Raw genomic sequence first — 20,754 nt, 5'->3', positions numbered from 1 at the left:
GGGGAGGGGAGCGTGGTGGGTGAGCGCGGGGCGGGTAGCGCTGATGGGAGAGGAGTTGACAGCGGATTTCTGGGGAAGCCGCCTCGTCAGAAGGGCCTGCTGAGGATATATGGGCCTCTTTCTGTCCCCTCCAGCAAGCTTTCGAACACCACCATCAGACAAGGGTTGCCCCTCTGGCAGGGGTTGAGGGTACGGTCATGGTGGAGAAGCTGCAACTCCACCGGCTCTCGGTCGTGGTGGCACTGCCAGAGAGAGCCCCAGTCTCCGAGTTCACTAACATCAAAGCGCATTCGGACTTCCTTGACAGAGGCAGCACAGCGCTCACGACGCTTCTCTGCCCTGGCACTCCCGGGTGCTGGCGCGCTCTGGGGCTCCTCAAATAACGTTCCACTTTAAATGGTGCGCTTCATTGCTTGGTGCATGCTATGCGGTCGCACTCTCAGAAAGAGTGACAAATTGGGCCGAGCCATGGAGCGCGCCAGAAGCAGCGGAGAAGCCATGGCGCGTTCGGTTGCTTGCGGTCGTGAACTGTGCCATCCCTGTCGATAACCAGGGAGTGAGTGGGCTTCACAGCGCTGTCACAGGCTGTCCAGCCAGCGCGAGCGTCAGCGGAGAAGGGGGGCCCCATCACCCCATGGAGTCAGGCATGGTTCTGGCGGGGTGCTTGTCGCCGGCTGGAGAGCAGAAAAGCTGGGGTTGGAGCATCGGGGCCAAACCGGATCAGCTGGGCATCCCTCACTGCCAGTCGCCGCCCATCAACTCCTGCATCGGGACAACTGCTGGGGCAGTCGAGGCGCGGAGGCGCGATGGAGCTGCACCGTTGTGCATGTCGACAATGTCGAGCCCCCTGTCAGTTCGGCTTGCCGTTGGTCTCCTGTTTCTGGGCAGATGGAACCCGCAACGCAGATGGCCGCGACCATCCCGATCCGCCGTGCTATAAGACGCCTGTTATTCCTTTGTAGCGGCAGACACAGTACATATGTGCTTGCTAGGATGCGTCTGGGGACGGAAGCAGCAAGCGAAGCTTCCATGTTTGTTGGAGTCGTGTCTTGCCGAGTGCCTCGGGGGTTGGGGTAATCGAAGTCCCAAAACAGGGTGTGCGAGGACGATCTGTGGAGGCGGTGGTTGAGGTTTCAGTCCCACATTCTTCCATTGTCTGATCGAACAATGTTGCCGACCTACCGGCGTGGTTCAAAACCTTTAGCAATGCCGCCGGCTACCTTGCACGCCCAGCACCGGACGTGTCGACGGAGAACGGCAGATGGCAGCAGGGGCATGATGTGTGTGGGTTTCCGCCAAGCCGGTCCCTCTTTGGCAGTGGGGGGTTCTTGCATCGAATTTTTTTTGCATCATCAACTTTGCAGAGTCATGTGGAAGGAGCTCAGTTTCCCCAATTTTCCAATTCACCTAATTTCTCCAAGTGCCACGCGCTGGCAAGAGGCAAGTACTGTGTACGCGCAGTCTCCCTAGCAAGGATGGAAATCACGACTCGATCAGCCCAATGGATCTGAGCCGTTCAGGGCCCAACAGTTCATCGGAACTTCCGTTAGTTCCATGGCTCTGAAGGCAGAAGAGGCAGGAGCAACCTGCGTGCCTGCCTCCCCAGCCGAGTCACGAGGAAACCCCGGTGGCAATTCGCCCCGCGCAATCTCCATTGCATTGGGCAACCAGCAAACCCATTCGACTGGCAAAGCACTAACTACACAGTACAGAGCCACATGACAAGGTGACTGCTTCGATTCAGCTCTTTTCAACACTCACACATCGGTCTGTTCGGAGAAAACGTCCGTTCCTCAATTTGCAGACCCGTTGGACTTGTCATCGGTGGCTTGACCTCAACTTTGGTTCGCACGCGGCAGGCCAATATCGAGGAGCCTTATGTCGTCAAATATCGGCCGAGAAAGCGGCGAAGAGGGTGGTGAACATCGGAAGAATTCGCCCTCCTTCAGCGCTGAGAAGTTGACGCGAGGTCTGACTTGAAACAAATTCGACTTCCTGAACCAATCACGCAGGGTCTTGATCTGTGCGGCTGCATCTGCAACCTGGAACTCAAGCCTCGCACAATGCAGTGTCATCTGTCAACACGGTGGCTATCCTCCGATGCAAGCTCGGCTTTCGGATCGGGACTTGTTTTTGGAATCGAATCAACCTTTGCTCTGGATTCGCGAGCAAATAATCGCAAGCAGCGCCGCGAAATCGGCTCGCAAGCGGTCCAGTGTCGTTCGGGAGCGAGCGGTGGCGTTGACTCCTCGGCTCCTCTCCCGAAGAACGCCAACACACATGCTCCACAACCCCTTGCGTTGGCTTGTATTTGTTTGTCAAAGTATAAACTCTGCAACTCCCGTTTCCCTCCAACCCCATTCCGTGGTTCAGAGGCTGGGTTGTTGTCCTCTGCGGCCGTGATTGGGGACCTCCGGGCTTCCTGGAAGCTGCAGTTGCTGCCACACTGACTGCACAGTGGTTACCATGGATGGCTGGTACCGGCGGAACACACGGCGCGGGAACCCTCCTCCACAAGTGCCGCTCGGGGTGACACGAATCCAGCCTGGCCGGGTCCACGCTCCCCACTCCCCAGCTCGGGATACCCCAGGCTTCATCTCACCGCTCGGTGTACTGGCCCGAACAACCTAACTGCTGCTGCCGCCGCTCATAACTTGGTGACTCGACCATGTAGGGACTCTTCCCAGCGCCTTCAGACTTGCTATCAACGACTTAGCTCGTTTCTGCCCGGTTCAAGCAAGACGGACGTTTCGCCCTCGACGCCATTTCGGCGCCACCAGATCTCTTCGGCATCTTGGCGGAACTGGGGTTGCCGTCACCCTGGCCGTCGTAGCGTAATCCCTCAACGGCCGACGGTCCGAAACTCCACATGCAAGCAAGATCGCGCGCACCCGTTGAGGGTACCACTGCGCCTCTGATTCGCCAGTGCCCCTGTCCCCCCATGCGCGAGCCTCGGTGGTCCACAAGCACGTGTCCAATGAACGCCCTCACCGAGGACCCATGGCTGGAGTCGTTCCCCGAAACCCCGTCCGCCTTTGGGCTGACCTGGGCGTGGAGATTGCCGCGGCTCTCTGACCTCTCGAACCTCTCGCTGTCAGCAGTCAACTTGCATCACATCAACGAGAAACTGGAGGCACTGTTCGACATCCACGGATCACCACCCTCCCGATGGTCGTGTTGACTTGATTGCGCAGCAGAGCGTGGCTTTGGCGCATGGACGAGGAGACCAACGTGTTCCTCGACAGCGTGCCTCAACCCGGACAGCGTGCCTCAACCCCGCCAAAGGATTCTCGCCCGCCGATCACGTCGCCCATGAGCCTGCTCATCAGCTCAGCTGCAAGCCCACACATCCGTTCCTCCGTGTCTTCCATCCGGCAGGGATACGCGTTCCGTCACCTTTCCAGAAGGTTTCGATCGTTGTTCGGCGCCAGGGTTCCCGTCCGATGAAACTTCAGCAAGCGCATTGTTTCCCGGCCTAGCCTAGAAGAGGAAATGATGCGACTAATGAACGGTGGCTCTTCAACCTTCGAAGCTTCTGTGAGAGCGCGAGCAATTGGTCGACAAGGAACCATCGGCAGCTGCCGACCAAAACTCTCCGCTGTACCTGTACCCCACTGCCCTCCGCCGAAGCAGACGACATCAAGACTGGCCTCTGCCAATCCGCGAGGAGCGAGAAACCTGCCGTCACCCCCTGCCACATGGGGGCAATATGGCATTGTAGATTGCCCGCCAGACCTCACGTCTCTTTGGGGTGAGACCTGCATCCAAGTGCCTGTCCCCGAGGCGCAACTGAGTTTCTCGATCCAGGGGGGCAATATATTATTCCTCACACACCCCGCAGTATTCTCCGGGACGGGGACCGCTTTTCCACCGTCACTTCAGCGCCAACGGGCCGGCCCCACACGAACCAAAAAAAAAAGCGAGGCGTCGACTCAAGCACTTAGGATGCGAGACGAGATCATTTGCACCAACGATTCACCTTCCTAGCATGGTGAACAGATGCTCCCCGCAACTCACACACCCCATGCCAAAACCCCGGCATTGCTGTCAACAACACCGTGGGCTTTGACCTTCAACCCACTCCACCTTCGCGGCCAAGTCTTCGGGGAGACCGAAAGCTTCGGCTATGTCGACGCTAACGATGTATGCTCGCTATGCTAGACTATGTCGTAGCTCTCTTCCATTTGTGCCGATCTTGGGGGCAATCGCGCAACGTCCTCTGCGGCTCCTCATGGTTCCGGGGTTACTGTTTTGGCCAGCTGGGTCTGGGGTGCGAACGGCAGATGACGATCATTCCACGTCGCGGAACTCGCAATGGTCCCTGACCTGCAGGTGTCAAGCAGGTACTGGTGCGGTGTGATGGGAACCTGGTCAACAGTCAACGACATGATGCAACCTCATATACAAAGACACACCGTGGCAGCACCCGCAGCATCATCTATCTCCAACAGGCAAGGATCTACCCGTTCTCGACAAGAATGGGTCGACCATGAAGCCGTTAAACGAATTGCCAATGGGGATGGTTGAAGCCAGCGCCCTCGAGTCCCGTGGTGATCATGTCGGGGGAGCGGAGAGGCGTCTGGGCGTGCATGTTGGAACCACGTGCCGGGGGGGCGTGGGTGGCTGTCGTACCCTTCGCCTGCTGCTTCCTCTTCCGTTGAAGGGGGCGGAAGGCTCCCGCCACAACCGGCCCGAGCATGGGTTGAATCGTCCGTTGCTCGCTCGCAAACACTGTTGAACTCTGAGAAAGAGCCCATTCCGGTTCCTTGACACACCAGCTCTGGATATCACCGAAACTAGCGTGTGCTGCTAGATTGCCTTTCATTATCGGACAATATTTGACGTCGCCGTCGTCCTGCATGGATGAGAGACGCTCGGCGCTAGTTGACCAACTTGCAAAGCAACGCCTGGTTTGGGCTAGGAGAAATCGGGGCGAGCACGTCGGAAGCCATTTCGGCAGATGGGAATTGTCATGGTTTGGAATTGTTCGCAAAAGACCATCCTCGCCACACAACCGGCCAGTCCCTGTCCAACGCGCCGAGGTCAGATCGTCCGCGATCACTCAAAGGAGCCCTCAGCCCGATCCGTGCCTATCACGAAGCAGAAAAGGCCCGGGGCCGGCGCCAAGGCAGCGTGCCGCTGGCCGTTGACGTACGCTCTCAAGTTCAGAGCGAAGTCGGTAATACTTTCGTCCGACGCCCTCTGTCGCCACACACCATGGCGTGAGCTCAATAAAGCAGTCCCCTCCGCTCCAAGTTCCATCCTATCGGCGTCAACGGCACTTGTGAGATCTCCAAAGCTTAAGCCGGAGAGTTTGCGGGGAAGAGAGGTGGGTGGTATTCCGAGTCTCACGAAGCAAATCATTGGTATGGGACGCCTGGAGGGTCAGAGTTTACATCGGACTCGAAGGATACACTTGCAACGCAACCATTTTTCCGGTTGAGAATCGCCTTTGGCTGGGTTTCTCAGCAACGAGAGATGCCAATTCTCTCCTCGCCAAGAAAAACAAACCCCTTGCGGACGACCCCTGACATTTGTTCACTCAGAACCTCGCAAGCATTTCCCCGAGTCGATCCTCGATCGGAGCCAGCATTATCACTTCAAAGAGTTCGTGAGGTTTGCCTTCGACGTCCGCACCATACATTCGTTTCGATGCCCTCAATGTCGTCTGCGGTCCTGGGGTGACTCAACACCGGGGTCGCGGTCCCTCCTTGGGCTGTGAGCAGTGTCAATGTTGGCCCAGTGGCACTCCCGCGAGCAGAATGTTGCGTTCCCATCTCTACTTACCGGTCATTGGAAGGCTGCAGTTCGAGTTGCAGCGCGTCTGGGCCGGGAGCCGAGCTGGCTGCCGGCCGCGCTGACACAATCAGTGTTTTGAATCCCCCTGTGCCCTGCAGGCGCTGCCGCTGCCGCTGCCGCGAACAAACAATGGGAAACCCACAGCCAACAGATGGTGAGCGGGAACGCAACACCCCTCCCGCAACGACTTTTCGGAGACAATGATAACGTCATGGGAAAGTTTGGCGATCAAACCGCGTTCATCTCTTCTGCCGTCAACCTATCATGTTGGCTGGTCGCATCTTCACTCTCGCCTTCGTCCGAACTGCTCTCTCGTCCCATCAGCTATGCATGAAAAGAGAGCTGTCAAACTATTTCTTTCTCGTTTCAAGGACTAAACGTCGACCAGTCTTCTGCCTGTGAAGTTCTTCGCTGCATAACGGACACGCGGGAAGCTACTAGGATACCCGTTGTTCCTCTCCCTGAGCATTGCTTCTAGAAGCTTACCGTTCTTGTAGCGAAGTTGGGTCACGTAGTTGTTGCCCAATACGAAGTATCGTGGGCGACTGCATCCTGCCCGCTATGACTCCAACCGTACCTGCAGATTTGCGGTTCGTCTGGGGAAATGCAGAACAAAGTTTGGGCCCAGAAACTTTTGTTGTCTTCGGGCCCTTTTACCCGAGCGTTGTATGTGCATACCTGAAAACGGACGAAGTACTCTCTTCCCGTCTCCCCTGCGGCCACGCTTGTGTTTTGAGTCTATTGACGGGAGGCCACATCTACATAGGCTTTTGTGCGCCTCCCGGTCTTCGCGGTGGCTTTTGGCCGCCTTATCCAGCCGTTTGAGATGCTTTCCTCGCCACAACACACAAGCGATGAGCACACCTGGCCCCTATAGTTCCCCTATCCGGTCAGGGACGAGCGGCTGCTAAATCAAGTGAGGCTTTTGGTCATGAGTCGTGAGCCACACACGACATGCCCAGACCACATCCGTGTTTTGGATGTGGTCTGCCGATCCAATCGCAGCCACAGTACTACCATCTTCCCGTGAGTCCGGGTCGCAGGGTTTGGGGAGGGAAGGCCCCTTTGACCGTGGCGGGCTGCAGACCGGACGACATCCAATCTGCCACCTGGCTTCCTTCCCTCCCGCCTTCGAGAAGAACCCGCATAGAGCGCCGAACAGGCAACGGCACTTCTCATCCGATCTGGTCTCGAAAGGAGGGCGATCATGGTTCCCGCTTTGTGACAGAGTCGCACCGGTATGAGGATCTTTCGAACCTGCATCTCTTTCTCTCCGCATTGCTTTTATCTTCCCGTTCCTCTTGATCTCCCCCTGGCCCCCTTTATTGACCGGTGCTGTAACGACGGGATGGACGACCGGACGGCAGGCACTGCGTGCAAATCCCACCCCGTCCCCCTTCCATAACAGACAGGTTGAAGGGGGAAGGGACGTATGAACGGCTGCCGGATGTATCCTTACCTTCCCACGCGGATGTGGATGCAGGCCAGATCCCGAGCAATGCAAATGCGAGATCTCTCCGTCCGATCTGATCCGATGTGCATCCAGATGCTGCCGGCATCTGGCGTCGGCAGGGACAGGCATGGTTGTGGAAATTTGGGGAAAAGAAAGGAATGGTGGTGGTGAACGGACTGGACCGAATCGTACAGTTTAGAGGAGGCCGGGCTTGGATGGGTAAATGTTGTGCTTGAGAACCACTGGGCTTCCGTGATTCGAGCTTTGCAGGTTTCTGTTGCTAGGTGTAACCTGAGGCAATCCAAAACATCTCCTCGACTGCCACTCGTCTGTTCTTGCCGTCTCAGGGGGGAGTTGAATGTCAGCTGACTTTGTCTCAGTGACTCAACCGCCACAGCAGCGCGGCGTGACGTTCTTTATCGTCTCGAGCGTGGCCGTACCCCGTCGCCTTCGTGTTTGAGGCTTTAGGCTCGACCCATTCTGTGACGTCGGCTGGGGTAGGGATCATGGGCCGGCTAGGGTGACGAAGAGGACTGCTTGCCTGCCCGGCCTCGGAATCCCGAGACACCTAGCTACTCCCTGCCACCGTCAGCCTTCGGAGCTCCTGCTATAGTCGAACCCCCAGGCTGGATGTTGTGTGCTTGTTGTCAGCCTTGCAGCCTGAATGGGGTCCTGACCTCGCCGCGCGGCTCTGCCCTCAACGCCAGACAGCCGCGGCCGTAGCCTTGCTTGCTGGCGACGGGAGGGCATTTGGCTAAACCTTCCGTTGCGAGCCGTGATGGGTGAAGGTCACGGCTGTCTTGTGTAGATTGGGGACGGCGTTTGCTGGAGGCCTCGGGAGCAGATGGTGGGTGGTATAATGATTGTATTTGGGGCTTGTATAATGCCATATAAGAACGAACGTCGTCCTCTCTGCTACGGTTGCCTCTTTTCGTGTGAAAGGTTACTCCACTTGCCGGGAATCTCAATGCCGGTCGCAACTCACCATCCATCCCAAGGTCACGCGGGGGGAGGGATAGTCACAAGGGGATGTGGGACATGGCGGAGTGAACAGGAGAGACGGGGTTACGGACGACATGACGATATAACTTGCACGCCACCCTGAACTCCCGGAATTCGAGATGACGAGACAATACCGATGTCACCTCGACAGCCCCTGAGTCAGGGGCCTGGCCAACAGCAAAACAACCAGGCCCCGCCTCGATAAACGACGGCCGAGCACAAACATCATCAGCGAAAAGCCACAGCCCTTCATACCAACGGCCACCAAGAAGGGAGAAGCAAGAGCTATCTAGACCCAAAGCTTGGGGCGCGTGTGTTAGTCAGACTGAGCAGATGCGGCAATCGGGTCGGGCTCAACCAACACGAGCTGGAGGATGATGCGGAGACGGTGTCGAGGAAGCACAAGGTCTCGACTCGGATGCCGAGGCAGCTCAATGGCGGCCATGTACCCCGAGCCGCGGCCTCGCAGGGCTGCTCGCTGATGCGGCTGTTTTTTGACGGCGAGCTAGTTACTCTTGAACGAACCCGTGAGGGTCCGATTCCGTTTGAGCAGAGGGGATATTGCCGGGAGCGCCTGCATGGCGGGGTTTTCTGTACTGGGAGAAAAGGGGCGATGGTTCGGGTGTCGATTGCGAGATGAGTTCGGGGTCATGGTGAAAGGGGTTACTGTCCAGTCCTTCTCGACGGATGAAGCACGCGCGTGTTCAAAAAGCTCTTGGGAGTAATTGCAAGTTCTTTCGCCATGATTTGGTCTTGGAGAGATTAACCATCCTCGGTCTTTTCCTCTGGGCGCAGGATGATCGTGTGGAACCGATTCGAGGGAATGCCTCTGGTTCTCTTGCCTGACACAACTCCATGGAGAAAGTAGAAGAGGTGACATACTCCACTCGGGTCTGGGTTGAAGGCCACGCAAAGAAGGGACTGGGGCACGAGTTAATGATAGCTTGGAGATGGATTGAGACTATAAAAGAAATCTATCGATAGATTCGGGGTTTGGAAGACGTCGCTGAATATATGCCGACTGTTCCCATGCTGTCCTTCAGCGTTTTTGAAGCCTGTAGTTGTTTGAGTCGCCAAGTCCTCCCACCGACAAGTCTAAACGACACCATAGCTCAATCAGCAAGGCTATCTGAAAGTCGCCGGGAGGGGTAGGACTTACAACGCCCCCTGTATATGGACCCTCGAATAGGCGCCCCGAGAACTAACACAACACTTTCCAACTCTTTAAGGCGGCATCATACCCGGCTACCTCGCTCAAGGCGAGGAGTGGGCCTCGATGAACCGGCCCAAGTCCTGCCTGACACAACATCCTCTCCTGTGAAGATAACATAAAAACAAAAGTAGAAGCAGAAGCAGAAGCACGAGAAGAGGGAAAAAGAAGAAAGAAAAAAGATAATGAGGAGGGGGGCTTGGAAAGGTTGTTTGGGGGGGGGGGGGGGGGGGGGGGGGGGTGGATGCGAAGGAAGAAAGGAGAGAAACAAGAAAAAAGAAGGGGAACCAGTCGTCAGAAACCATCCTCAGAAAACTCCGGGCCCGCCAAGGCGAGCTCGTCCAAGACACACGATCCGTTCTCGAGCGTAGGGAAGTCGTAAATCCCCAGAGACTCCGCGGCAAACCTACGGAAAGGCTCCATGTTCTGGGCATCCACACTATATCTCCAGATAGGGAAGCCCCGCTCCGCATCCGTTTGGAGTTTCAGACGCCAGTTATCGGCGCAGGTTTGGTTGAGAAAACGGTGAAGCAAGGCCTCGAGTCCTAGGGCGCTGAGGGCGTTGGCGCCGGCCAGGGCCCTTTCCGGGAGCGATTGTCTAGCGTGCACATTCTGCTGTTGTATGGCGGCGGCCATGATCATGCAGACTACTGTGCACAGGAGTTGAGTGGGCCGAATGCCGAGTTGTTGTTCGGCGGTGCTTGCCCAATTTAAGGACGCTGTGGTATTTCTGTGTGCGACGGCTCTGTAGGAAGGCGGACCGTTGCCTAACAAGGGACGCCAGAGGAGACACAGAACGGCGAAGGTTTCGGTGACGATGTCGCCGTCGGTGCCACGGATCTCGGGGAGAATGTCGGGGTTGCTACCCAAGATAACTCTGCACCACTCCAGGCACAAGGGAAGGCAGTTGATGTCGTGGTTTGAGCCGGCCTCCATCTGCTCTGGTCCACGCCTGGCTGACAGGTGCTGGGCGATAAACTGGCCTAGAACGGAAGGGGCATCGATCCGATCATCCTGAGACTCGGAGTTATACCACTCCAGGGCGGCGCGGAGGAGAGTATACGCTGGAACGTCTAGATGTGGCCCCCGCGGGGCCAGTTCGACGAGGCAGTCCTGCTCGCGACCATCGACGACCCCATCCCCGATAATGTCGCTGAAGATTCTCGCAATCTGGCCGAGTCCGTTTTCCTTTCCAGTGCCCCAGACATATGTGTGAGCATTGAGAAGATCCATGAACGTCGTAGCCCAGGACGGGGACCGTCCGTCCATGAGGAACGGCTCAGCATCACGCCTTGCCATCTCCCGAGTATCCATTATGAGCTGTGTCTCATGTTGAGCCGTACCGATGCAAGCGAGAGTGTGGCTGCTTGAAGGACTGGCCTTCCATAGCGCAACATTGATGTCGAAGGCGTGATGTGAGTCTCTGAAGGCAACAAGGATGTCCGCCAGGCACAGATACCGAGTCTTGACGTCTTCCGAGTCCGGTTGGGAAGAAGAGGAGCCCGGGAGCGCGGCGAGGGCCGGTGTGGCCAGCATGGGTGGAAGCTTTGTCTTGGGAACGTCCCGAACCAGCCGCTCGCGGACGGCTGCAGGAGGGGGTGGACTCTGGTTACGAGATACAGGGTCTCCGGGAGGCCTTCTAGAAGACCCCTGTTTGTACTTCCTGAAGCCCCAGACTCCCCGTATGCGATGGCCCAACTGTCGCTTCCTTTTAAAGCGAGTTAGCTGACGGCATGGTGCTAGTTTGTTTGACGGGCTTACTTTGCAAAGAAGTTGTATTCCCGCCCCATGTAGATCTCGAGTTCGCCGAATGTCATGATTTGGCTCTTTTCGAGCAGTATCCCCTTCAAGCTCTCCCACCTGTCATCGGAGATTCGGGGCGCGCTCGGCCGGTGGCCATTAACAAACTTTGCCATTGTGTCTGCCGTTGGGGATGTCGTGGAGCAAACACGGCACACACAGACACATGATGTCCTTTATACCTGTTTCTTCCATCTGGGCCAGGTGCTGGCATCTGATGTGGACTTCTGGAGGCCCAATGCCTCGACATAGGTCGCGGACCGAAAAAGAAGCCCGTGAGGGAGCCCACACAGCGTTGTTTCCGAATTTGGCATATGGAATTCTGAGCGCCAAGAGGATTCTGCATGATGTTGACACAGAAAGCCCAGCAGAAACTGAGCGGGTCAGCGGGAATAGAGATCAGAGTGCACGCCGAGGCGGGCAATTCACATCACAAAGGCCAGCGTCGCCGCTCATCTCGGTCAAAGGTCCCTCGGTCAGGCATGATCCACAAAACAGCAGTTTGAGAGCGGTCAGCAAGTTGTCGAGGCTCTTATTGGCGATGACTGCGGCGAGCGGCTGAACTGGATTTTCTGCCTCGACATTCGCACCACCATGCAGAATGGGCCATCACACTTGCTGATGGCCGATGTGGAAAGCTCCTTGGGTAGCAGTTAGGCGAGGAAGCGCAGCGCTGCAAAAGAACCTCGACGGCTCAACGCTCGCGAACAGGAGATGGCCACGGTTTCGGTAGGGGGGCGGTGTAGCCAAATGAGTTGGATGCTGGACGCCTTGTTTGTTCATCGAGGACAAAAGGCCGGAGGGCTGTGACCGGGTTTTAGTTAGCGAGATGGTGAGAGAGGGGAGGCGAAGAAAGACAATTCACCAATTCACCGTGGCCTGCATTGGGCTGCATTGGGATCCGCGATGTCGATTGTTGCCTGCTTCCAGCAAGCACAACACATGCGCCGGTCCGAATTTGTAAAACGGGTGGAGGGGAGGTGTTGGCTTCGGCGTGGCCTCGATGGGCCTCGGAGAGGGGTTACGATGAAACCCCTCCATGAAGAGCGCCATACCGAGAGGACTCGGTGTTCTGCCTGTCTCGGTGGGAAAGGAGAAGCACCCAGAGGCGGGAGGAACAGCCTGAACCGAGAAGGTCCGCGGACCACCTGGAGATGTGATGGGAAAGAAGGCCTGCAGCTGAAATTAGGCAGGTGACCAGCAGAGGAAAGAGCAAGAACGGAGCTTGACAAGCCACCACCACCGCCACTTCATCCACGCACGGCCACGTGCCACCTTCCAATCGATCGTGCTTGTGGCAATCTGCTATTCACTCTGCCAAACTCTCGGCCTCTGCGCATCCGAGCTCTGCAGGGTGCAGTGATCGCTCCAAACTCGCACGAGCGCTTGCCGGGAGCTCGCAAGGTTCGCGATGACCAAAAAGCCACACACACACACACCTTGACAAACGCGTGGAGTGATGACGTCAAGCTGTGGCCAATCACAACGCCCTCTCATGCGCGAGTGCTTCCCCGCACCTCCAGCGTTGCTCCCCCGAGCTCCCCAAACTCGCACTCAATGGTTGGAACACCCAATCCGACGCCGCCAGGCGGTATTTCCAATGTCCAGTGCACCTAGGTTAGCATTGGCAAGCACTCAAAACATTCCATACCATTACTCTAAGACGAAGTTGAGAGGAAGCAATGTTTGGAGAGAACTGGGAGCAAGTGGGCTGATAACGTAGCATAGTGCTATACAATAGACGCCTGGCATGTCCAAAGCAACTTGGAAAGCAGAGCAGTGACGCAGTGCCATCCCCAAGCGTTCAACTCCCGGTTTGCTGCGGCAAACCGTGGGATGAGCCAAACATGCGCGGCAAAGTCAAGCCAATCGGCTGAACGACATCAATGCCATTTCCTTGCCTCTACTTTGGGGTCAATGGCAAGACGCAGGTCAACTTTAAAACCTGCATGCCACCCCACCACCAAGCTCAGAAAGTAGCCACACGGTCATACTCGGTACTGTGTAGGACGCGTACCCTGTTGGTGCCCTTGTTCGTCCCGTCTCTCCTATCCCCTACATAACTCCCCATCCCCGCGCTTCTGCACCCCAGCTGCAACCACCCCAAGCATCTCGAGTGAGGAATCGCAGCGAACCAGCAGAAATGGATCGCTTCCATCAAAGTGGGTACCACCAGTGCGATGGACTGCCCAACCGGCCATGCTAAACACCATCTCAGTGAACCCTTTCGCCAAGCGGGACTCGCATAGCGCGAGCTCGGTCGTCTGGTACAAGATCCTGACGCTGGCCAGCTGGCTGCTGTCGGTCATCGTCACCGTCTACTATACCTTCGAGCCGCCGCACGACGGCAAGCACCATCGCGGGACCATCTGGCACCAGAACCGCGACCACCACTCGGGCTTCACCCTCAACCCTATCATCACGTCCATCTACTGGTCCGTCTCTCTACCCCCGCTTCTCACCACGCCAAGCTGACCGGGCTTCAAACAGGATCGTCCTCTTCGTTCTCCAGCTCGGGTACATCTCGCACCTCTTCTCGTCCAAGACCGAGTCGGTCAACGCAGCATGCGCTGTGGGAAGCCGTACGTCCCCTCCCAGCCGTCCCAGAGAGAAAGAGAGACACACACAGAGAGCGAGAGAGAGAAAGAGGACCTAACCCAGCTTTCCCACCACCACCAGATTTTATCCTCAACAACCTCCTGCACTTCGGCTTCGTGATGCTGTTCGTGCGGTCGCACTTTGTGTGGGGCGAGGTGCTGCTGCTGGTCAACTTTGCGAACCTGACGTCGCTGTACTTCCGGCACAACGCGTACGCGCGCTTCATCCACCTGCCGGCCGTGTCGGGCCCGCTGGCCTGGACTTTTGTGGCCGTGTACTGGAACGGCGCCATCATGGTGCCGCACCAGAACAGCCTCGTCGCCCGCATCTTCGCCAACATCTTCGTGTGGTCCATCCTGGCCTACGGCGGCTTCTTCATCGTCTTGTACAAGGTACGGCCCACCAAACCTAACCTAACCTAACCCCGCCCTTTTTCGGCCAGAGGGGAGTACAGAGTGACTGACAAACCGCCCGCGGCGCGGGGAAAACAGGACTACACCATGGGGTTCAATCTCAGCGTGCTGTCGGCGTCGCTGGGAGTCGCGCAGTTCTTCCGCCAGGTCGTGGCGCTGCAGTGGATCTTTGCCTTCACCATCATGGCCGTGCTCTTTCTACTGACCGTCGTCGTGGCCGTGCCTGCCTGGACCGGCAGGCAGGTGCCGTGGGGCGGCACCGCCGAGCGGAGGGAGCCCGATGCCGAGCGCGCCCCGCTGCTGGCCGAGTAAATGCCTACTTCGTTGGAGGGGGGATTTTTTGGCTGTTGGTGGCGGGTGAAAAGAGGTGACGGGGATTGAAGTGAGGGGGGGCTGCGGGTGAGCATATTGATGTTGGTGAACGGGGAAATCGGGACTTAATCTTGCTCAGGAGGTGGGTGATGGTCTGTTTGGCGCGATTTGTTTTACGGTTTCGAGAATCGGGCTGCAAGTGATTTTCCGGTAATGGTCAGGAACTTTGTGGTGGTTTATAGCTAGGAATGTTTTGCGGAGTTTGTGATCCGTTTCAAGGGCGAATGGATGAGGAATTGATCTCGATGTTAGCCCAACGACGCCACAGAGGCTTGAGGAAAAACGCGGATTGAATGCGCGTGCGAATACCCCACCGTAACGTTTGCAGCGACCTCGTTTAATTCCGCCCAGTTCAATACGGTCAATTACACCCAGCTCCATGCAGTCAATTGCACGTAGTGCGATGCATTCATTTTAACGCAGTCATTTACACCTACTCCGATAGGTAGTTCGATGTAGACTATTGTGATTAGTTCATACATTAAATTACTGTATGTTCGTATACTAGAGTATACTAGACAGCAAGTTACCCGGCACTGTATTAATCTCGGGTACAGAGGTAACGAAACTAAGTGTATTCAACTAACTGAAACTAACTTTACAACTTAAACTAACCTAATCACCTAACTGATGAACTCGGTAAACCCATCGGAGTAGGTGTAAATGACTGCGTTAAAATGAATGTATCGCACTACGTGCAATTGACTGCATGGAGCTGGGTGTAATTGACCGTATTGAACTGGGCGGAATTAAACGAGGTCGCTGCAAACGTTACGGTGGGGTAGTTATTCGCACGCGCATTCAATCCGCGTTTTTCCAGTTAACACCCCTAACCCTGTAACACAGGTTTCAATATCCCCGGTCACTGCCAGCACCACACCAACCTGAACTCAAAGATCACCATCAACATCTCAACCCACCTCACATCAACCACCATGCCGCCACCAATTCCATTTCCCTACCCCCTCCACATCGGCACCGACATCTGCCGCGTCGCGCGCATCGCACACATCCTGCGCAGCAAACAGGGCTCGCGCTTCATCCGGCGCGTGCTGGCCCCCGAGGAGCTGGCCCGCGCGAAGCCGGCCATCCGCCACGTGCTAGAGGCCGCGGCACAGTCTAACGGGCGGCGCGTATCCGAGCCGGGCGCCGGGGTTACGGGGGGAAGAGGGCAAGTGGGCACGGGAGGAACGAGGGATGCGGTGGAGGCGGCGGTTGAAGGCGGGAGGGACGGGCTGGTTGGCTCGAGTGACCGGCAAGTGAGCGATGTTGGGAAGGAGGTGGGGGGTGTGGAATCAGCGGTGTTTGGGCGTGCAGCTACTTATATGGCTGGGAGGTGGGTTTCACCGTCTGAGGGTAAGTGTGCATAGGTACCTAGGTTGCTAATGGGCGAGTTTCTAGGTTTGCGGCAAAAGAGGCGGCGTTCAAGGCGCATCCGCATCTCAGGCTGGGGTTCCACGATATACTCATTCTGCCATCTTCAGATGCCCAAGAGTTGACAGGGAAGAGAGCGTTAACTGAGTTGGGCTCCTCCGCACCTGTGGCTTTAATCAGGGGGGACGGGGAGAGTAGCAGGGACCAAATGGCTAAGGTTAGTATCAGCCACGACGGCGAGTACGCGACGGCCATGTGCATTGGGTTTGAGGCAAGCGAAAGCGGACATAGTCAAGAGCCGAGGAGAGACTAGGTCTCCAGCCCCCATAAGATATGGTCGTGGCGGTGCTAGTGAGTTAGAGGGTACGTGCCGCCGGTCTAAAATACTTACCTACCTATGTAGCTTATGACTTTATGACTCGGGAACAATGAAAAATCCACCGTGAACCCTTAAGGAAAGCATACTATTGGCTAAGAATAAAAGAAACTTATGAACCTCGGACAATGAATGGTTATCTGAATTCAAGACCCGAGTTTGGGGTAGCAGAGGCAGGAGTCAAATGGACCGTGCTTAGAGGACAGGATAGACAAGTGCCCCTTTACATAACAATGTAGCTCGAAGTAAAGGTTAGCTCTAATCGAAGGGGAAAAAAAGAATAAAATATCAAAAAAACAAAGGAAAATTCCAGAATGTCAAAATGAACTTTGTTTTAGTGGAATAAGTGCTCGTTGTACTAGTATCTTACTATATTATTATATTAACGTTAAAAATACATTGCTACGCCAAGGACGAAGCTCGTGATCCTAAAAAATGAAACCTTAGGAAGCAAAAGTTTCGGTCGATCGAGGTGGGACTCGAACCCACAACCTCAGTCTTGGAATCCTGCTTGATAGGAGGACCACACGCTACCGTTGCGCCACCCGACCGTAGAACAGCTGCTAGCTGATTTGTTGAGAGTGGCGTTTGCTAATAGAGTATATCAGGTTTACTCTAGACACCGAAAATTATGTTTTTACCCCTTTTGAGAAACATACCCCCTTTTACCAAACCTGGGATTCTTTTCTAAAGAGAAGGCAGACTATAAAGAACTAGGTATACCAGGATAGTTACCAAGTAACTTTATTTATTTTCTAGAATATGTTATCTAGGGTTGAGTTTTTCATTATATACCTCTCTTCTATACGTAAAACTAAGCGAAAGCTAAATCTTTCCTAGATATAAATAACCTAGGGTTACATATCTACGCCAGGTTTACATGTAACATATTCAGCTCAGAGCTCATTAAAAGGCCTAGCTACACTAATTCCAGTGACGCTTTCCTATTTATCTGATTACTTTGCCCAAAGCTGTCTGTATACAGCGTTTAAGGACTCTGAATTCGCAAGATAGATTTCCCTTCGTACTCAGACTACCCATAACTTAGGAATCTCAAGGGTCGCAGAGTCACGTACCTCTTTGGGCCGGGAGACGCACAACCGTGAATACAATGAGATGCCGAAGGCAACCTTTTGAGTTCTCCAAGTGTTGCAACTTGTTCAGGGCCGCACAATGAGCTTGCCGTTACACAACAACAGAAAGGTCCGTACATACCTGCCCAGGTAGCAGTAGGTTGTATTCCGCTAGCATATTCTGCCCATGCGGGAACCGTCAGCTCACGCTTATGCTGCAGATATAACACCGGGGGAGTCGTCCATACATATAGGACGGGAGTTAGATTGTTTACCTTCACCCGCAGCCAGTTCTTACCTGTGGATCAGAACTACCTTGCCTATCTTACTAAATAGCCTGGCACAATATACGGTTAGGCTAGAATAATTGGATTAACTAGGTACCTAACGATAAGAACGCTGCTGTAGCGTGATGTTTGTGTAGCTCCTTCCTACTCTGTCTTTCCTTCCTGACCGCTCCTTCCATCCCTACCTAGCAACAACCTAGGGCGACCATCATCACGCGCCTGATTGCACTGTGGGACCATAATTGAATGCTTTTAGGCTGTCGAGATTTTCGTTCTCCTTTCTAATCTCTTTTTTCTTTCTGATCTCTTTTTTTATCTCACAACATCAAAATCATCTACCTTCTTCACCACGCCGAGCCTTGCTATTGTTATGTGGCGACTCTCTAGTATTTTTAGTTTGCATAACTAGCCGGCGTCCGTATTTTCTCTCGCTGGGGTAACGCCCTATGTGGCTGCAGCCGCTGCGGTTTTGTTCGCTCTTGCCTTGAGTGGCACTGGGGTTGTCCGGCACCAAAGCTGTAAGTACTCGATGTTTTTTGGCACTTGATTATGAATAAACATCCGAGGCATCGGAGCAAACTTAAGTCCGTAACGCCACCCGGACACGAAAAGTCTCAAGGCCAGGGCCGCCGACATTGCCCCCACCCCTGCCACTACGTCCTCCTCACCCATGGTCATGCACGAGGGCCAGGTGAGTCCAGCTTACAGCATGAACGTCGACCGATGATATAGCGCAACACAAAGCTCCCCTTCATTTAGTGACATGGTCTCGTCTCATCTGCCTAGAGCAGATGCGATGATGAGTTTAGTCGCACCTCCTTGTTCGACCATTGCCCTTTCCCGTTGGCGGCTCGACCAAGTGGGCCAACTCGGCAGCCGCTCTCCTCTCATTCTTCATCACGGAGTTGTGGCTGACATGTTCAATGTTACCAAAACAGAGACGAAGACGACTGGAGGGCTCTTCCGTCCATTTTCCATCGTGTATCTAGTAACGGCAGTTTGTATCGTCATCCTTGCAGCTAGAGATATGATGCCACCCAGGCGAAGCGTTAGGGCCACCCGCGAGGCCGCCTCCTCGCACCAATCCCACCTGCCGTCGACACCTCCCTCCCCTGGCATCCAGAGCCACCATAGCTTCAAACTACTCATCGATCATCATATATCTGAACGAGTAGCATTCGCGGGGGCAACTGTGAGCTTTGCTCTTGCCTGGATCGGCGCCATACGGTCCAGTGATACCCCGGAACGAGAAGGATAATACGGTCAAGACGCTCAACGCCCCCAACTCCAACATGGAGAACCCCGTCATCAACATGAACCCCCTATGATAGGTTGAACACGCGCAAGAGTGAAGTTGCGTCGCCGATGGCGATGCTCTGCAGGTAGAAGTTATCGAGGCCGTTGCTAACCTTCTTCTTCGCGTTCTTGAAGTACTCCTCCCTCGAGATTCTAACCCGTAGGTACGAGTCGACGCAGGTCACCACGCAGCTGATTATGACGTTGATCTGCTTGCTTAGCTCTTCGCTGAGGCCAATCTTGGGGCTTAAAAGCTTGACGACTCTGGCCAACGTGTCGATGCCCCATGCCTGATGGAAGGGAGAACCGGGTTAACAACCAGTCCGCGTGAATACAGGACCGACTCATGTCGACAAACAAGAAAGGAGTGTTGTGCCAGAGGGAAAGGAAGCCACGTTTGGTACTCACAATCCACCGGAACCGATACTGGAGAACCGTATCGCCCTCTTTCGGGGGCATATTGGAGACGATCGTCCAAAAGTCGAGCAGCCCACCATCAAAAACATCCTTGATCTTCTGCAGAGGACTGGGCAGGTTAATGAGCGCGCCATCCACCCCCCTCACCCTTAGCCTTCGTCAGCCCCTGAACTTGATACAGCCCCGAGCCCACCAGCTCCGGATGGCCCGCCAATATGCCACCCGCCGGATTCAGGTGATCCATCGCCGAAAACACCAACCCAATCTCCGCCAGCAGATGCGTCACCACAACATCCGCCGCCGGGCGAAACCCACGCAGATCCTGCGCAAGCAGCGCATCCCCCGGCACGGGCTCCCCCGCAATACACAACCCCACCGTCTCGCCCGTCAACCTCCCCCCGTCCAACACCGACGCCTTCGCCCCAAAAACAAGTCAACAGACTGGCCGACCTGGTCTCGCCACCAGTCTGTACCGTCATCGTCCCAAAGGGTGATAAAATACACCTAGGAGAGCTGTCTTCACACTCGCTGGGTAGGCTGCGGAGGAATTCGGTGTCGAACGCCTTGCCGCCCTCCACGCAGTGCTCTCATATATATGGGCAGGTACTCTTCTTGAGAAGGCCGAAAAGCTTCCTGTGTCCTTGGTTCGTAATCTAGTCCTTGTAAGATTGCTCAAACGAGTCTCTAGCGTATGTAAACGCCATGGCAACCTTCAGCTGATGGTCAAATAACTTCCAGCCACAGCTGTCCTTGAAGGACGGGGTGACAAGGTGGTCAATGGGGCCAGCTGGAGGTCCAAGGGGTCGAAACGGATGTCTGACGGGGAAATAACGGCGACGGGGCGTTTGGCCAGGCAAGGGGGGTGGCCGATGGGGCTAGCTGGAAGCCCAAGGGGTCGAGCCGGATGGCCGACAGGGAAAGCCGGGGGGTCGTTTCTTTTTTGTCACCACTCAGCTCGATAACGGTGATGGGGCGTTTGGCCGGGTGAAGACGGCGGTCAATGGGGCCAGCTGGAGGCCGGGGTCCGCCATATGGCCGACGGGAAAGGTTGGTTGGTGATCTTCGTCATCGTCACTAATGTCGATGACGGTGGTACGGCGCTCGGCCGGCTTTGGCAGCGAACTGCGGGTTCCGATGGTGTGTGCCGAGTACATTGTAAACGGCCGGTATCGTCTCGACTTTTGTGAGAACGGATGGTCTTGGGCGTCAAGAAGTCGAATTCCAGCTTTCTTTTTTTCGCAGTGTCCACTGAGGAAATGTTTCACAGCATAAAGCAGACTCGGA

General features: G+C 55.4%; 6 protein-coding genes and 1 non-coding gene across 7 annotated transcripts; 3 read left to right on the top strand and 4 right to left on the bottom strand.

Annotated features, from left to right (window-relative positions):
* The first annotated feature begins 4,859 nt into the window (after nt 1-4,859).
* On the top strand, nt 4,860-5,818 carry B0H64DRAFT_179341 (uncharacterized protein). The gene is made up of 2 exons (XM_062798886.1): nt 4,860-5,329; nt 5,410-5,818. The coding sequence occupies exons 1-2, from the start codon at nt 4,961-4,963 to the stop codon at nt 5,683-5,685; spliced, it is 645 nt and encodes a 214-aa protein (XP_062657565.1). The 5' UTR covers nt 4,860-4,960; the 3' UTR covers nt 5,686-5,818.
* Nucleotides 5,819-6,359: 541 nt separating this feature from the next.
* B0H64DRAFT_179330 (uncharacterized protein) lies at nt 6,360-7,640 on the bottom strand. The gene has a single exon (XM_062798885.1). The coding sequence runs from the start codon at nt 7,379-7,381 to the stop codon at nt 6,707-6,709; it is 675 nt and encodes a 224-aa protein (XP_062657564.1). The 5' UTR covers nt 7,382-7,640; the 3' UTR covers nt 6,360-6,706.
* Nucleotides 7,641-9,758: 2,118 nt separating this feature from the next.
* Nucleotides 9,759-11,380, bottom strand: B0H64DRAFT_443137 (uncharacterized protein; the record flags this gene model as incomplete). The annotated part of the gene is made up of 2 exons (XM_062806695.1): nt 9,759-11,172; nt 11,226-11,380. The coding sequence occupies 2 exons, from the start codon at nt 11,378-11,380 to the stop codon at nt 9,759-9,761; spliced, it is 1,569 nt and encodes a 522-aa protein (XP_062657563.1).
* Nucleotides 11,381-13,407: 2,027 nt separating this feature from the next.
* On the top strand, nt 13,408-14,587 carry B0H64DRAFT_443136 (uncharacterized protein; the record flags this gene model as incomplete). Its single annotated transcript, XM_062806694.1, has 5 exons — nt 13,408-13,426; nt 13,483-13,699; nt 13,755-13,846; nt 13,944-14,254; nt 14,354-14,587. The coding sequence occupies 5 exons, from the start codon at nt 13,408-13,410 to the stop codon at nt 14,585-14,587; spliced, it is 873 nt and encodes a 290-aa protein (XP_062657562.1).
* An 856-nt stretch (nt 14,588-15,443) lies between these two features.
* On the top strand, nt 15,444-16,522 carry B0H64DRAFT_399407 (uncharacterized protein). The gene is made up of 2 exons (XM_062804014.1): nt 15,444-15,983; nt 16,049-16,522. Exons 1-2 carry the CDS (start codon nt 15,583-15,585, stop codon nt 16,332-16,334), a joined length of 687 nt encoding a protein of 228 aa, XP_062657561.1. The 5' UTR covers nt 15,444-15,582; the 3' UTR covers nt 16,335-16,522.
* Nucleotides 16,523-16,861: 339 nt separating this feature from the next.
* On the bottom strand, nt 16,862-16,948 carry B0H64DRAFT_t98. The gene has a single exon. It is a non-coding gene; the product is annotated as a tRNA-Arg (tRNA).
* Nucleotides 16,949-18,949: 2,001 nt separating this feature from the next.
* B0H64DRAFT_462433 (uncharacterized protein) lies at nt 18,950-20,624 on the bottom strand (the record flags this gene model as incomplete). Its single annotated transcript, XM_062807549.1, has 3 exons — nt 18,950-19,343; nt 19,462-19,618; nt 20,434-20,624. 3 exons carry the CDS (start codon nt 20,622-20,624, stop codon nt 19,080-19,082), a joined length of 612 nt encoding a protein of 203 aa, XP_062657560.1. The 3' UTR covers nt 18,950-19,079.
* Nucleotides 20,625-20,754: the final 130 nt, after the last annotated feature.

The sequence above is a fragment of the Chaetomium fimeti genome, assembly GCF_033439085.1.
Source record: "Chaetomium fimeti strain CBS 168.71 chromosome Unknown B0H64scaffold_5, whole genome shotgun sequence".
NCBI lineage: Eukaryota > Fungi > Ascomycota > Sordariomycetes > Sordariales > Chaetomiaceae > Chaetomium > Chaetomium fimeti.
The sequence above is the reverse complement of the archived record's forward strand: the minus strand, read 5'-3'. Positions and strand labels throughout refer to the sequence as shown.

What these genes read in the sequence shown, in the direction of transcription:
- B0H64DRAFT_179341 (XM_062798886.1), top strand. Translation starts at nt 4,961, where the DNA reads ATGGGAATTGTCATGGTTTGGAATTGTTCGCAAAAGACCATCCTCGCC. An exon ending in AGAGTTTGCGGGGAAGAGAG is followed by an intron (nt 5,330 to 5,409) that starts GTGGGTGGTATT and finishes TCGGACTCGAAG; the next exon opens with GATACACTTGCAACGCAACC.
- B0H64DRAFT_179330 (XM_062798885.1), bottom strand. Translation starts at nt 7,381, where the DNA reads ATGCCTGTCCCTGCCGACGCCAGATGCCGGCAGCATCTGGATGCACAT.
- B0H64DRAFT_399407 (XM_062804014.1), top strand. Translation starts at nt 15,583, where the DNA reads ATGCCGCCACCAATTCCATTTCCCTACCCCCTCCACATCGGCACCGAC. An exon ending in GCTACTTATATGGCTGGGAG is followed by an intron (nt 15,984 to 16,048) that starts GTGGGTTTCACC and finishes GCGAGTTTCTAG; the next exon opens with GTTTGCGGCAAAAGAGGCGG.